Below are 13,503 nucleotides of genomic sequence, written 5' to 3'. Positions count from 1 at the left end.
AATTATTTTATTTAAATAATAATAAAAGATTATTGACGTGATATAAAAAATAAAAATGTTAAAAATGTTTTGAAGTTTTTTGAGAATGGTAAAAATAAGGAAATGGGCTATTAATCGAAAGGCCTCAAATCTTTCAAAAAGATGCTTGAATTGTTACAAATGAGAATGGTTAAAAGGTTAAACATCTATATTTATATATTATTTGAACAATTATCAAGATAAATTTCTTAGAATGGTTAGTGAGCACTTCCAATTTGATAAAATTGTTAGTAATTTAGACAATTAATGTGAGAGAGCATATATAGAACCCATATGTACGGATAAGTGGTCAGATAGCCCCAAATTTAGTAAATAAGTCTCATATATGCTCTTTCATATTATCTCTATCATATTAGCTTCTCGACTTGTTATGCAGTACATCTCAATTCATGACATTATTTAAGATTCGTTTGAGTTTGCAAATTCAAAAAATGCGATTTGAAAATGTAATTTTTAAAATTATAATTTTTAAATTATTTATTTTTTACAATTTAGTTTAAAATCATATTTTTTATCTACGAAATCGTAATGAAAAAAAATAATAATAAATAAAAAAATTGCTTTTAGTTGAGGGGCCGCTCAACCCACCCTCCATGAAACAGTATCAACAAAGAAAACAAACCAGTATATAAATCCTTTCCGCGCCAAGCACAGGCTTATAAAAGGGATATCATCAAAGACTTTTTTGCCCTCCACTCTCTCTCTCTCTCTCTCTCTCTCTCTCTCTCTTACTTTTTTCCATTCTCTCCATTTTCCTTTTGTTGATCGGAAGGAAATATCAGATATAGTAGTGGGAAATGGAGGAGCGGTTGGCGGAGCTGAACCCTCGGACCTGCGTGGTCCTGGGCGGGCGAGGATTCCTTGGGCGATCGCTGGTCCATAGGCTCTTGACCCTCGGCAAGTGGATCGTGCGAGTCGCCGATTCTGCTCAGTCCCTCCACCCCGACCCCTCCGACGACCACCACGACTCGCTCCTCTCGCAAGCACTCTCTTCCGGTCGCGCTTCCTACCACCGCGTCGACGTTCGCGATTATTCTCAAATCGTCAAAGGTATGTCCAGTAATGTGTGTGTTGATTTATGTATGTATGCATTTATGGTTGGCTCCTGTTTGGATGCCGAGAAAATGCGACAAAAAGGAAGGTAAATTTAAATGTGACAAATGTGAGAAAGTCCAGTCAACCCGTCCGAGGTGTCGTGATCTGTTTGGTTGCTCAGAAAATGCGGGGAAGGAAAGGAAAAGAAAGTGTGAGGAGCTGTTGAGAGCTTACTCCGGCTGAGCTTGATATTTGAATGTTGTTGCGAAGTTTGAGACCTAATTTCGATTTTCTTTTGGAAACAGAGTGAAATGGGAACATATGTAACGATATTTTGAGAACTCTCTCTTCTGTTTGGACTTTGGATGCTGAGAAAATGCAGGAAAAGAAAAAGAAGTTGAAGTTCTAGGAGCTTTTTTTTTTTTTTGATGAATAATGAAGTTCTAGGAGCTTGATCTTTTGTGTCAATTGTTTGGAAAACTAATGCTTACTAACTATTTGGACTTTGTTTGATCGCTTGGGAAGCGTGACGAGAAAAATAAGAACTGAAAATCTAAAGTTTTGTGTTGTAATAATTTGGGGCTGGAGATGAAGAATTATTGTACTAAAATGAATAAGAAATACCTGAGGATTTCTAGAATTTTCCCGTTCTGTTTTATTATTTGCAGTTTCTAGCAATCTAATAGACTAATAGAGTCATTTATTGTGCCTGCATCAAAATAATATGTGAATAGACAATAAGAGTGCATTTGGGATTACGATTTCATAGAGAAAAAGTATGATTTTAAACCAAATCGCAGAAAATGAACCGTTTGAAAACTACGTTTTTAAAAAATTGCGATTTGAAAACGCAGAAAAGTATTTATTCAAATCGTAGGCAATGAGGTGCTTTTTTTAAAACGCGGTATTTTAAAAGGTTAACCTGCGATTTTAAAGGGCAAACTGCGATGTTGCCAAACGCTTAATTGCGTTTTTAAAAATCACATTTTTTAAATCACATATTTTAAAATCGCTATTTTTAAATTGCACTTTTTGAAATTGCAAACCCAAACGGACCCTAAATCAACTTACGATTTATAGTTACTGGAAACAGCAAAAAAATCAGAAATTTTCTGAGAAACAAAAAGCTACACTCTACCTATGCATTAGCTCACTTAAGTGTTTGAAATTATTTCATGGGGATAGGATCAGCAGGTTTCAACTCATGTTTTTTTTTTTTTTTAATTAATTAATTAATTAATTTTTTTATGTGTTTTCTTGTGATCTATTGACTCAACCAAATACAGGGTCAAGAATTTCTGGATTGATTTTGGTGTTGAATAGATTTGTGGATTGATTTCTTTGTATAATTAGGATCTGCAAGAAACAAGAATTTAGGTTTATGTTTCTCTATTCTTTTGTTTTCTCAGCAGTCAATGGATGGTCATTCTTCTTTGAGACTTTGAAAATTATTAAATTCGTAAATCACTTCAACTGCTATCAGCCATAAATCCAAAGAGAAGGAGGAAGCAATATAAATTGTCTTCTCTTCTATTAGGGGGGAGTAGTGAGAGGTGTTGCTATAATTTTAAGATATGATAGTCTTATAGGGTTTGAATTTCATCTTCCTTTGTTATTTATTCTGTCCTTGATTCCTTCTAATTTGAACTTAGCCATCATTCTTGCATATTCCAACTTTGTACTTTTCGATACAGAAAACCCCTTGAACATCATATATAAAAGCAGCATAGATATCCCACCTATTATCTACCACTAATAATTTGATTTCTGTTTATTTTTGGGGCTTTATGAATTGCTTGTTACATGTGAATGAAGTCTAAAAATGTTAGATGAATAAGAAGTAAACAAATATATTTTCTCGGAATTGTTTGCACTGTTGCTCTAACATCTCAGATCACTATGTGAATCTAGTAGTCATTTCTTTATCTTATGTGTCAGTTTATAATTTCTTTATATGAGACTTAGTGGTTATATAAAGCCATACCCACACACACCCGTAAACAAACAGGCAAACAAGTTGTGTATAAAAACTGCTGCCTTAGTTTCCTGTTGCTATCTATTTCCTTGGTTGCCACTTTTGAGAATTAATTGCGTATATGATTGCAGCAATTGAAGGTTCGTTTGTTGTGTTCTATATGGATGATATCAACTTACAAAGAGATGATATTTACAATTGGTACATGATTATAGTTCAAGGTAATGGATCATTATTCTTTAATCTGGCAGGCTGTTTTTTGCACTGAAATTTTTTGCAGGAAGTAACGATTGTATGCATCATGAATTTTCATTCAGGTGCAAAAAATGTCATTAATGCTTGCCGAGAGTGCAAAGTTAGAAGGCTAATATACAACAGTTCTGCAGATGTAGTATTCGACGGTTTACATGATATAAATAATGGAGATGAGTGCTTGACATACCCTTGGAAAGTATGCCTCTACTTATAGGGCTTCTCGTCCATGTTTTTAATTGGAGATATTTTGTCTTATTTAGTATTGCCTTTTGTTTTCCTTAAATTAGTATATGTTGATGTGTGCTACAGTTTGAGGACATGATGAGTGACCTTAAGGCTCAAGCAGAAGCACTGGTCCTGTTTGCTAACAACATTGATGGCCTCCTAACATGTGCACTTCGTCCTAGCAACGTCTTTGGACCAGGAGACACACAGCTTCTGCCATTGTTAGTTAATTTAGTGAAATCTGGTTGGGCAAAGGTTTGACACAATTAGTGCAGATTGTTATATAAGTCACTTCACATTCTAAATACTATGATGATTATATGAACTTCATTAAACCATCAAAAGTGATGGATGTTTGTACATCAGCGTTTTGTTTGCAACTGAAATATCCACTTAATAAGATCCTTTAGAGATCCCATTTGTTTCTTTTTTTCTGTCTCTCATGTTTTAATTTTTCTTAGTTGTGCTTTAGGAGCTGCTCTGCGTCATTGTTTTTATTTATTTACCTTTGAATCTCTAGTAATTTACAACCCAAAAAAGAGATGATTTCTGGGTGTTCTGCGGATGGCTGTGTTTTTCATAACATTGATTTTTTTGTCTCCATGTTTGGAGGTTACATTTTCACTACTTGTATTTCTGAGTACAGAGAATGCGTTTATTTATTCTTTTTTTGAAGTAACAGGTTTTCTCATTTCAGTATATTATAGGGAGTGGTGAAAACATGTCCGACTTCACCTACGTCGAGAATGTTACTCATGCCCATATCTGTGCAGAAGAAGCTTTAGATTTTCGGATGGTCTCTGTGGCTGGAAAGGTATGCCTATGCCTAAATTGTGAATGTTCTTGAGCGTACATTCTTTCAATTTTTTTTTTCCTTGTTCTATTCATATACGCACGGAGTTAATATTCCTTTGTAATCGATATGTAGGCATTTTTCATCTCTAATATTGAGCCTATGAAGTTCTGGGAATTTGTATCTCGCATATCAGAAGGCTTGGGATATCAAAGGTAAAGTAAGCATCTGAATTTCTTATGCGAATTTTCATTTCTTATCGGTTGTTGCATCAGGGTAGCTAATTCACGATTTCCATCTAGAATGATACGATTGTGGAACATGTTATTTGACCAAAGTGACCAGAACTTGGAGTGAAAGTGAGAGCTAGAGCCGAGATGACATTCCTCTTTAGTCTAGACCACCTCTCAATCGTCCATGTTATATACGTATACTTTCATATTTTCCTTTAGATGCAATACATGCATGATATTTATTGGAATAAATTCATACTATTTCTATACTTGGGTGGTCGTCAGTTATTTAAAGTTGATGTAGATGAGTGTTAGGTTGCTGGTGGATTTTAGTTTTTCTGTCTGTTATCTAATGATCAACATGCTAAATTTCTACTTGGGCTTTCCGCTTTTCTTTTCTGACGGTAATTATCTTTTCCCCCATGAACTACCGGTCATTGTCAACATGCCACCACGAATTGACACCTCGACCAAAAGAGAGCATGCAACTACTATTTTTGTACCTTTACCTCCCTTCCGTCAGTCAAATTCGTGAAAAGACTTAAATACCCTAACTCAAGTTTCGAAATTAGGGAGATTGTGGTCTGGGAGGAGGATGTTGATTTTTGGGATGCATTACTCTTGTCTTGGGCGGTGAATGATGATTTTGGGGAGGAGGCCTTGCCTATTAGGGATGCCATGGTAGAAGATTTTCTGTTTGACTAGATGATAGTGCGCCAGAAGTCCAAAGGCAAGAGGGAGCTCCTAAATTTTCAAAGCTTCATCAATTATGGCGACGTTAAAGCCTCCTTTAGGCGTAGGAAAGGCAAGGCTCACATGATGTAGGGTGGTGAGCCTTGGTGGGTTTTGTGGATTGTCTTGCGGGTCCTTGGTTTTTCCCTTGCGATTTTGTTTCGGTTCCTCTGTGGGTTGTTTTTGGGTGCTCTTTATTGGGTTCTTGGGTTTAGGTTGTGGGTTTTGTTGGGTTGTTCTGAGTTAGCTTTGATTGTTCCTGTGTATACTTTCTGTGCACTTAGGGGCACCTTACGTTTTTTTTCCTTAATAAAATTTTGCTTACTTAAAAATATATATATATATAATACCTTAAAATTAAACAATTAAAAAAAATTAAAAGGAAAAGGAAAAGAGAGGGAGTGGATGTCACCAGTAGTCACCCGCTCTATTTTTTTGTATTAAATTACTGTTTGAGGGTATTTATGTCTTTAAACAAAATTTAAAGTCTAAAAATCGAATATTCCGTCGAATTTAATGAGATTACTTAACAAAAGGGGGGGTAAAGGTACAAAAATGGTAGTTGCATGCTCTCTTTTGGTTGAAGTGTCAGTTCGTGGTGGCATGTTGACAATGGCCGGTAGTTCATGGGGGAAAAGGTAATTACCCCTAAGTTTTATTTATTGAAGAAAATTATCGAGCTATGATAATTTGTTTCTGCAACTACTGGTCAAGAAATTCCAGTCTAGCAAATTTCTTGGTAATCCACAGTTGTGAAAATCAAATCTGTCAATTGGTGGTGTATGTTGGTTTATGTGTAGATCATTGTTAACTTCAGTAGACTGCAGTCAGGGTAGGGTAAGTTCTGAGCAACGCAGGAGTTTACCCCCAATCCCCTCACCCATGCCTCAGCTGCTAGGAAAAAAGTTTTGAAGATTGCCAAATAATTTATATCCTGCTTATTGTTAATTTGGATTAGATGAATTTAGACATTAGCTTGCCTTGCTACATTTCGATTGAAGAAGTAACTGTTTAGAGCAAACAATGTCCTGCCTTTTTGGATATTATTTATCATGGTATCAAAAATATATGGCGTATTGTTTAATCTTACGTGAGAAGAGCAAGCCTTAGAATGAATTATCCTACTTTTGTTGAGAAATTAATTATAATATCAAGGCATTTTAAAATAACTTATCAAAAAGAAAAAGAAAATCAAGGCATTTTTGCAGCTTGAAAGGGATAAGTGCACGAGGTTAATTTGATCCTACTAGTGAAAAAATTTCTATTATATCCTCTCCTTTGCCTGTTTTTGATATGTCATATCCTTTATCAACATTCTTGTTGTGCTTTTAGCGTGCTGCCATATTGGGTACTAAAGTGAGGACAAATTCGTAGTTTTCATTGTTTTGATGCTTGTGCAGAATCTTTTAATGTTTGTTCTTCAAAGCTGAATGGCTGCTTACTTTGATTGCAGACCATTTATAAAAGTTCCTGTCACGGTAGTTGGGTATATTCTGTTGATTTTCAAATGGATGCATGGAAAACTGGGCTTCAAAAAATACAACCATTCTGTATCAGCTTATTACATCCAATTAGCCTCACGCACTAGGACATTTGACTGCACTGCGGCTCAAAAACATATCGGATACTCACCAGTAGTCTCCCTAGAAGTAAGTTTTATTTTTTAGTTTTCATTATTTCATGTCTTTCCCTTTGCATTTATTAATTTGTATCATCTGTAATTTTTCCCCTACATGTAATTTTTTTTGTATATAATATGGTTGTGCCTTATTAACCTAAATATTTTCAATCTAATTTGAGGAAATTTGCCGAGTTAGTTCAATTTCCTTGGAAGATGTGAAGTGCCCATAATAGAATCAGCTGATTTCATTGCAGTTTGTCCATTTACAACTCTTGTTTTCCAATTCTTGTTCTCGTCTCAAAGGAACCTTAATCCGCCAAATACTCTTCCAAGGGAAGGGAGTGTCATCATGAGGGATAAGGACGTTGTAGAAAGATCTAATGTCGAACAACCCTCTTTTGGAGAGGCCCTAGCAAAGCTTGTCTTCACCATCTCTTCTCAATCTAAGGGAATACAATAAATTAAAAATAGAAGCAAATATATTGACCTCCCAATCATGAGCCGCTCTAATAAAGCTTACATTCCATTGATGGGAGCCACTAGAAAGCTCCTAATGATCCGCTATAGAAGGATCTTTAATGCTAGCAAAATTATATAAATCCGGAAAAGCTACCTTAAGAGCCCACTCCCCACACTACAGGTCATGCCAAAATCTAATCTTAAAGCTATCTTTTACCTCAAATCTAGTATGACTAGAAACACCTCCCAACTCCTTCTGATATTCTTCCATAACTCTACCCCATAAGACCCATGAACCTTATTAAAACACCACCCACCCACAAACTGCTAAATTTAGAAGCCACCACAACTTTCCACCAAGCCTCTCTTATGTCAGAATCTAATCTAGTAACAAGTTATATATCGGATCTACACAACTTGATTGACTATAGAATATCATAGATGTTAATTTGAAGTCTGATTCCTGTATTTCTTCACAACTTTTGTTACATCCAAAAACACATTATCAATTTTTTTTTTTTTGGTATTGATAACCGGGGTACCCAAGACTTCGCCCTGACTAGATCCCCAGGACATCGTGCAAAGCATTCCCTCCACACGAGTCAGGTAAAGTTCGGGTTTTTGCCTACAGGCGTGGCCCCTAGGAATTGTTTGCACTTAAAGGGGGTCAAACCTTAGACCTGATGCTTCATGAAGTACTAAGGTCGAGTGACTTACCACTCGAGCCAACCCTTTGAGGTTAAAAAACACATATTTTCATTATTAGCTAGTAACACATTATATGTTGGATTTAAGCATAACTTGATTGGTTCTAGCATATCGTAAGATGCTAATTTGATGTCTGATTCCTTTAGTTTTTTACACCTTTTGTTGCATACAAAAATGTGTATTTTCATTATCATATAGCTTCATTTTACAATTTGGAAATTATCAATGAGTTCTAGTTTAAATGGCACTTCCTCCCCCTGCTAAGAACGGAGTGGAGGGTGAAGTCATGAGTTCAAGGCCCATCATGTGAGTAACTTACCAATGATTGATGTACAGGAGGCTGTCACTTTAACAATTGATTCTTTGTCCCATTTAACCAAAGACTCATATTATGCAAGATACAGTGCCTTCGATGAACAATCAAAAGTAGAAAAGTTGCTGGGCAGCGGGGAAGGTTCGAGCCTCATTTCAACTTTCTATACTTCATTTGTACTCTACAATTTGATCGCTTAAACATTGATTTAGCAAATTTATATTCTATTGATTCAAATTGTGAAGTGTCCTCTTATAGGAGCTTTAATGATTTGAGCCATATTGATCAATTTTTTGCTCCTAATTGTTGTGGGCCCGGGGCTTTTGACATAGACCGGGTTAATCTTAGCCTGCAAATATGTGTGGGCTGCACATAGGCTTAATGGGTATGACCAGCATTGTCCTAGCTACAGAAAACCTAGCTTTCTCAGCTGGGTTCAGTCACCTACAACCAAACCTTCCCCATCGCCCTTAAGCCTGCTTTAGAAGCCCATTGCTGTTTGTTGTATATTAATTTGTTGTGAAAGGGTACCCTAGGCAGGATATCTGTAATCTGATCCATTTCTTAACTCAGACAGATGAATAGCGCATCTTTCTCTGTGATTATAGTAACCAGCCACAGCATGGTCCATGTTTGATTTCAAATTAACATCTATGTTACTATTGCGTGCATCTAACACACAATTAGATAAAGCAAAAGGCACATGATTGAACATTTTCTAATCGTGCATTGATGAAACTTGTGTCTGCTCCATAAGGTGTTGATTGTGTTGTTCTTACCATGGCATGACCCTGAACTATGTTGCTCCAGTGGCAGACATTTTGCTGTGGAGAGACGAGAAGAAGACGTTTACATATTTCCTTGCTCTGGTTCTGTTGTTTTACTGGTTTTTCCTCTCTGGAAGAACTTTCATGTCATCTATTGCCAAGCTTCTGCTGCTGATTAATGTTGTCCTTTTTGGATACGGTATCCTATCATCAAAAACGTAGGTATTGATGCTCATGAAGGCTAAATTTGATAACCCCGTGTTTAGTAGATTTTGTAAATATTGTCTTCTTTTTTCACCCTCATATTGCCAAAAGTTCCCATTTCCCTTTTTGTTTTTGTTGAGGTCTTCTGCTCACCCCCCCCCCCCCCCCCCCCTCCTCCTCCCCCCAACCCTCCATATTTGGGACGTGCCGTTATAGTTTCCTTATTCTTCTTGTTTTATGTATTTTGAGCAATTTTACATGGCCAAACCCTCTTGATCAATACCTTATTTCCCCTGAAGTGTGTGTTGCTTTGCTGTTTTGTTGGTTTGTGAGTTGGGGGGGGGGGGGGGTTCAAACTGTCCCTTATATGTCTTTGTATTGTTGTGAAGAATTATTTCGCACTTTTTGATTCATTACATGACCTAATGAGATTAAGTGCTTTAGTAGAACTGGCTTACTAGTAAGTTCAGACTATAAGAACATGGTGTAACAGCTCAGAATTGTCAAATATTCTTATTTTATCAGCATTAAGTCTCATAAGTCTCATAAGTGTGTGTGTATTTGCTTTTGTTTTTTACATATGTCCTTGACTAACATCTTGAATATCATTTCCTTGGTAACTGAGATCCATTCCATTGATTATAATTCCTTTTCAGCAGAGTTGGTATCACTTTTCAGAGAATATCTTCCTCTTGTTTTGAGATCTCAGAAACGGTGGTGAAAGATTCAATTACAACCCTGGCATGTCTTTGGAACAATGGGGTCCAACATATACGATCATTGTCTCAAGGAGAGGATTGGAGTAATTTCTTCAAGGTATGGAGTTGTATGCACGGATGATGCCATAAAGTACAAGTTTTATCTGTCTTTAATCATGCACATTTGATCCTGAAAGTGTCTGAACCCATTTTCTTGCATCTATCCTTTTCTCTAGAAGTAGCAACACCCCCTTTTCCCAACCCAAGCCCCATCGAAAAGAAAATTCCAGACAATGGTAAATCCAATCAAAGTCATTTGTAGGGATACCATCTTCTAGTTGTAACCATTACCCTGAAAATAAAGTTTTTCCTTTTCCTTTCTTCTTTTCATTTTTTTGGGGGGTGGGATGGGGGGAAGAAGTATTTGAACTTTCTTCTTACAGCCGTGTATGGTTTGCATCAACTTGATGCATGTAAATTATAGACTTTATTTTAGTGCACTTCATGAAACATATGAGATCATATAGTCCTGTTTAATAATCACAATTGACATTATTGAAATAATGTCGGTTGATGACACATGAGAGCCTAAAAGTGTCTTTGATGCTTAATATCCGCAGGTGCTGTATGGTCAACAAAATTTTTTATATATCAAGTTGAATGAATTCCCTAATTTAAAAGGGCAAAAATTTTTGTTCAGTAGTGGTTGTTATTTTGTGGAATCTTTCCCTGATATAATTAATTCCCACAATTCAATGTAGGTAACAGTTTCTCTCTATTTTCTGAAGTTGATTTTGCGATCCTTGACTGCAGTGATTGGCGTAGGTAAGAACTGTTACCACTCCTGAGCTATTAGATGCTTCAATATTTCTTTTTTATTTTTTTACGAAATTCTTTATATTGATCTTGTTTGATATAAAATGCAGCACTGGTGTTTGCTTTCACTGTGTTCTTTGTTTATGAGCAATATGAAACGGAAATTGATGGGTTTGCAAAGGTTCTGTTCAACCGTATAGAGGAATCAATGGGATTGTTGACAAGGAATTTATCGGCTTCTGGATCATCATTTCTTCTGAAGTGTGATAGGTTTCATAGAAATAAAGTGCCTGCTGCAGTACAGCATCAGAGATAGCTGACATGGGACTTGGGAGCTTTGCAGCTAAGTTTTAATTCATTACGTGCCATCTGCTAGCTTAGTTAGGCTTCGTATCAACCTACAGAGATAGGGTTGTATGTCCCCAGCACAAGAGAAAGGGCTTGCTGCTTATTTTCTTTAACACTGCTATATTTCAAAAAGTTAGGGTGTAGATATCCATTCCTTTAACAAATTTGTGATGTGACAAAACACTTGAACAAAAAGTTGAAATATGATCACTAATTGCTTGCACAAGGATTAACAGCTTTTGTCGGCTTACCTTCCAATTGCTGATGTATTATCTACTAGCTCAATCAAGCCTCATATTAAGATAAGAGAGGTTGGCATTCTGGTCCAAATTATATGCTTGGGAGTGGTTGACATACTGTAAAATTGGTTCATAATTAGATGAAACAATTCTAAAATAAAAACTACTAGTAGTTCATTTTGAACTGGTTTTGGTTTATATGCAATTTGTCCAAACCTAGACCATTTATAATTGTCATGTAGTTTATCCTATGGTGGCTTTCTTTTTGTTTTTTGTTTTTAAATGATGGGGAAACCCTTTCAAAGTATGGTCACTTCGTGTACCTATCCCTGTCAAGCAAACCCTAAACCTGTGCAAAGTGCCCCTTTACACTGATCGGGTAAGACTCAAGCTTTGCCAGCAGGCGTGGTCCCAAGGAATTGTTTGCAACTAAGGGGATTCAAACCTTAGACCTTATGGGATGCCACCAAGACTAAGGTCCTTACCACTTGAGCCAACCCCTTAAAAGTTTATTGTTTACACATTTTACATGTCAATGGCGGTTGAATTGAAAACACGTGTTTTTTATGTGACGGTGTACAAAATTTGGCAATATTTTATGTTCGTGGCTATAATATGACTAGAAAGACAGGATGAAGGGAAATTTTCATTGTTTTATGATTAGCTTAAACATGACTCATTTTCTATAATTGTGGGGATGGGCAAGAAATTATGTGAGTATTGTAATGGTAGAGTTATGGGTTATAAATTCCCAACTGGGTTAAATTTGCTTGTCTATATGCAGATAAATTCTTTGCTGGGCTTGAGACATGGGAATGGGTTCAACTTGTCATGTTTTAGCGGCCAGTGTTCTTCAAAACTCAAGTCATTTGCACCGGGCATTGTAATAACTCAAAGATCCCTATATTTGGATTTTGGAAGCATTTATGATCTATGCTTGAATTATATTGTCAGAATAACTAATTTGTGTAAAACTTGGCACGTGACCACAACGTCAAACCTCCTTAATTTGTGAAGTAACAACCTAGGGAAAGTGCTAGTTGTATTTACACTATCATTCTAAAAGAACTAGTCAAGTTGTAATTGTAGTTCTTTAGAACCACTTATAAAGCACAATCCCACTTAGTAAGGAACCAATATAAAATTTAGCACCATTGAACACCTTTATAATTTACCTACTTAATGTAGGCAATCCACATCTTCCCATTGTGAGACTAGCTTCTCGAGGTGTCACAATCTCCCCCACTCAAATCCCTAATGTCCTCATCAAAGTCTGTGTCATGCAATGCCTCAATGTCACATGGTGTTATCGGGTTGATCTGATACTATTTGTAATGACATTAAGAAAGCGCTAAACACATTTGCACAATCTCTCCATAAGGAATAGTCAAGTTGAAATTGGAATACTCAGTCTCACATAGTAAAAAACCAATATGGAACTTGGCACCCATGATCTCCTTTATAATCCACACCCTGCATGTGGACAAATTCATCTTCTCAATGTGAGATTAACTTCATTGTGGCTGTTTAGTCTCCTCTCACTTCTCCCACACCATTTACGATCGGGAACTTCATCTTCAAATGGTTGGTGGAGATAGCGACTTTCATGTTATTCAGCGTCAGTCGACCTATGATCACATTGTAGGCCAAGCGACAATCCACCATAAGGAAACTGACCATCGTAGTGACCTATCTAGGGCTAGTCTCTATGATGATTGACAATGAAATTGAGCCTACGATAGATCTTATCACATGCGACCCTAGCCATGGTTGAATTCACAAGCTACAACGCACCCATTCCATGTGAACATTTCATCTTCCTAATGTGGGACTAACTTAGTTGTGGCTACTATGCTCCCAAAATTAATTAACTATGGTAAATAATTCAGGGTGTTACTTGTAGCACTATCTATAACAACAAATATCATAATAAAATGCAATAGACTATTACCTTATTAGTATCTCTTACTCAAATTACAAACCAAAAGCCCTAAGAAATGATTAAATACCTTTAACCCCCTTGTGGTTTTACAGCTTTTATTT

General features: G+C 36.4%; 1 protein-coding gene across 5 annotated transcripts; it reads left to right on the top strand.

The window, feature by feature from the left end:
• Positions 1 to 719: 719 nt before the first annotated feature.
• LOC133879008 (3beta-hydroxysteroid-dehydrogenase/decarboxylase) lies at positions 720 to 12,614 on the top strand. 5 transcript variants are annotated; one of them, XM_062317567.1, is made up of 13 exons: positions 720 to 1,089; positions 3,181 to 3,270; positions 3,367 to 3,500; positions 3,614 to 3,784; positions 4,227 to 4,343; positions 4,458 to 4,537; positions 6,741 to 6,936; positions 8,412 to 8,529; positions 9,199 to 9,373; positions 10,016 to 10,175; positions 10,819 to 10,882; positions 10,984 to 11,215; positions 12,245 to 12,614. In XM_062317567.1, exons 1-12 carry the CDS (start codon positions 837 to 839, stop codon positions 11,187 to 11,189), a joined length of 1,764 nt encoding a protein of 587 aa, XP_062173551.1. In that variant the 5' UTR covers positions 720 to 836; the 3' UTR covers positions 11,190 to 11,215; positions 12,245 to 12,614. The 5 variants fall into 5 exon arrangements, with proteins under 5 accessions (XP_062173551.1, XP_062173553.1, XP_062173547.1 ...); XM_062317569.1 differs by lacking the exon at positions 12,245 to 12,614 and having other exon boundaries at positions 10,019 to 10,175; positions 10,984 to 11,658; XM_062317563.1 differs by lacking the exon at positions 12,245 to 12,614 and having other exon boundaries at positions 10,984 to 11,658.
• The last annotated feature ends 889 nt before the right edge of the window (positions 12,615 to 13,503 follow it).

The sequence above is a fragment of the Alnus glutinosa genome, chromosome 1 (assembly GCF_958979055.1).
Source record: "Alnus glutinosa chromosome 1, dhAlnGlut1.1, whole genome shotgun sequence".
Taxonomy (NCBI): domain Eukaryota; kingdom Viridiplantae; phylum Streptophyta; class Magnoliopsida; order Fagales; family Betulaceae; genus Alnus; species Alnus glutinosa.
This window is presented reverse-complemented; position numbering and strand designations above follow the sequence as displayed.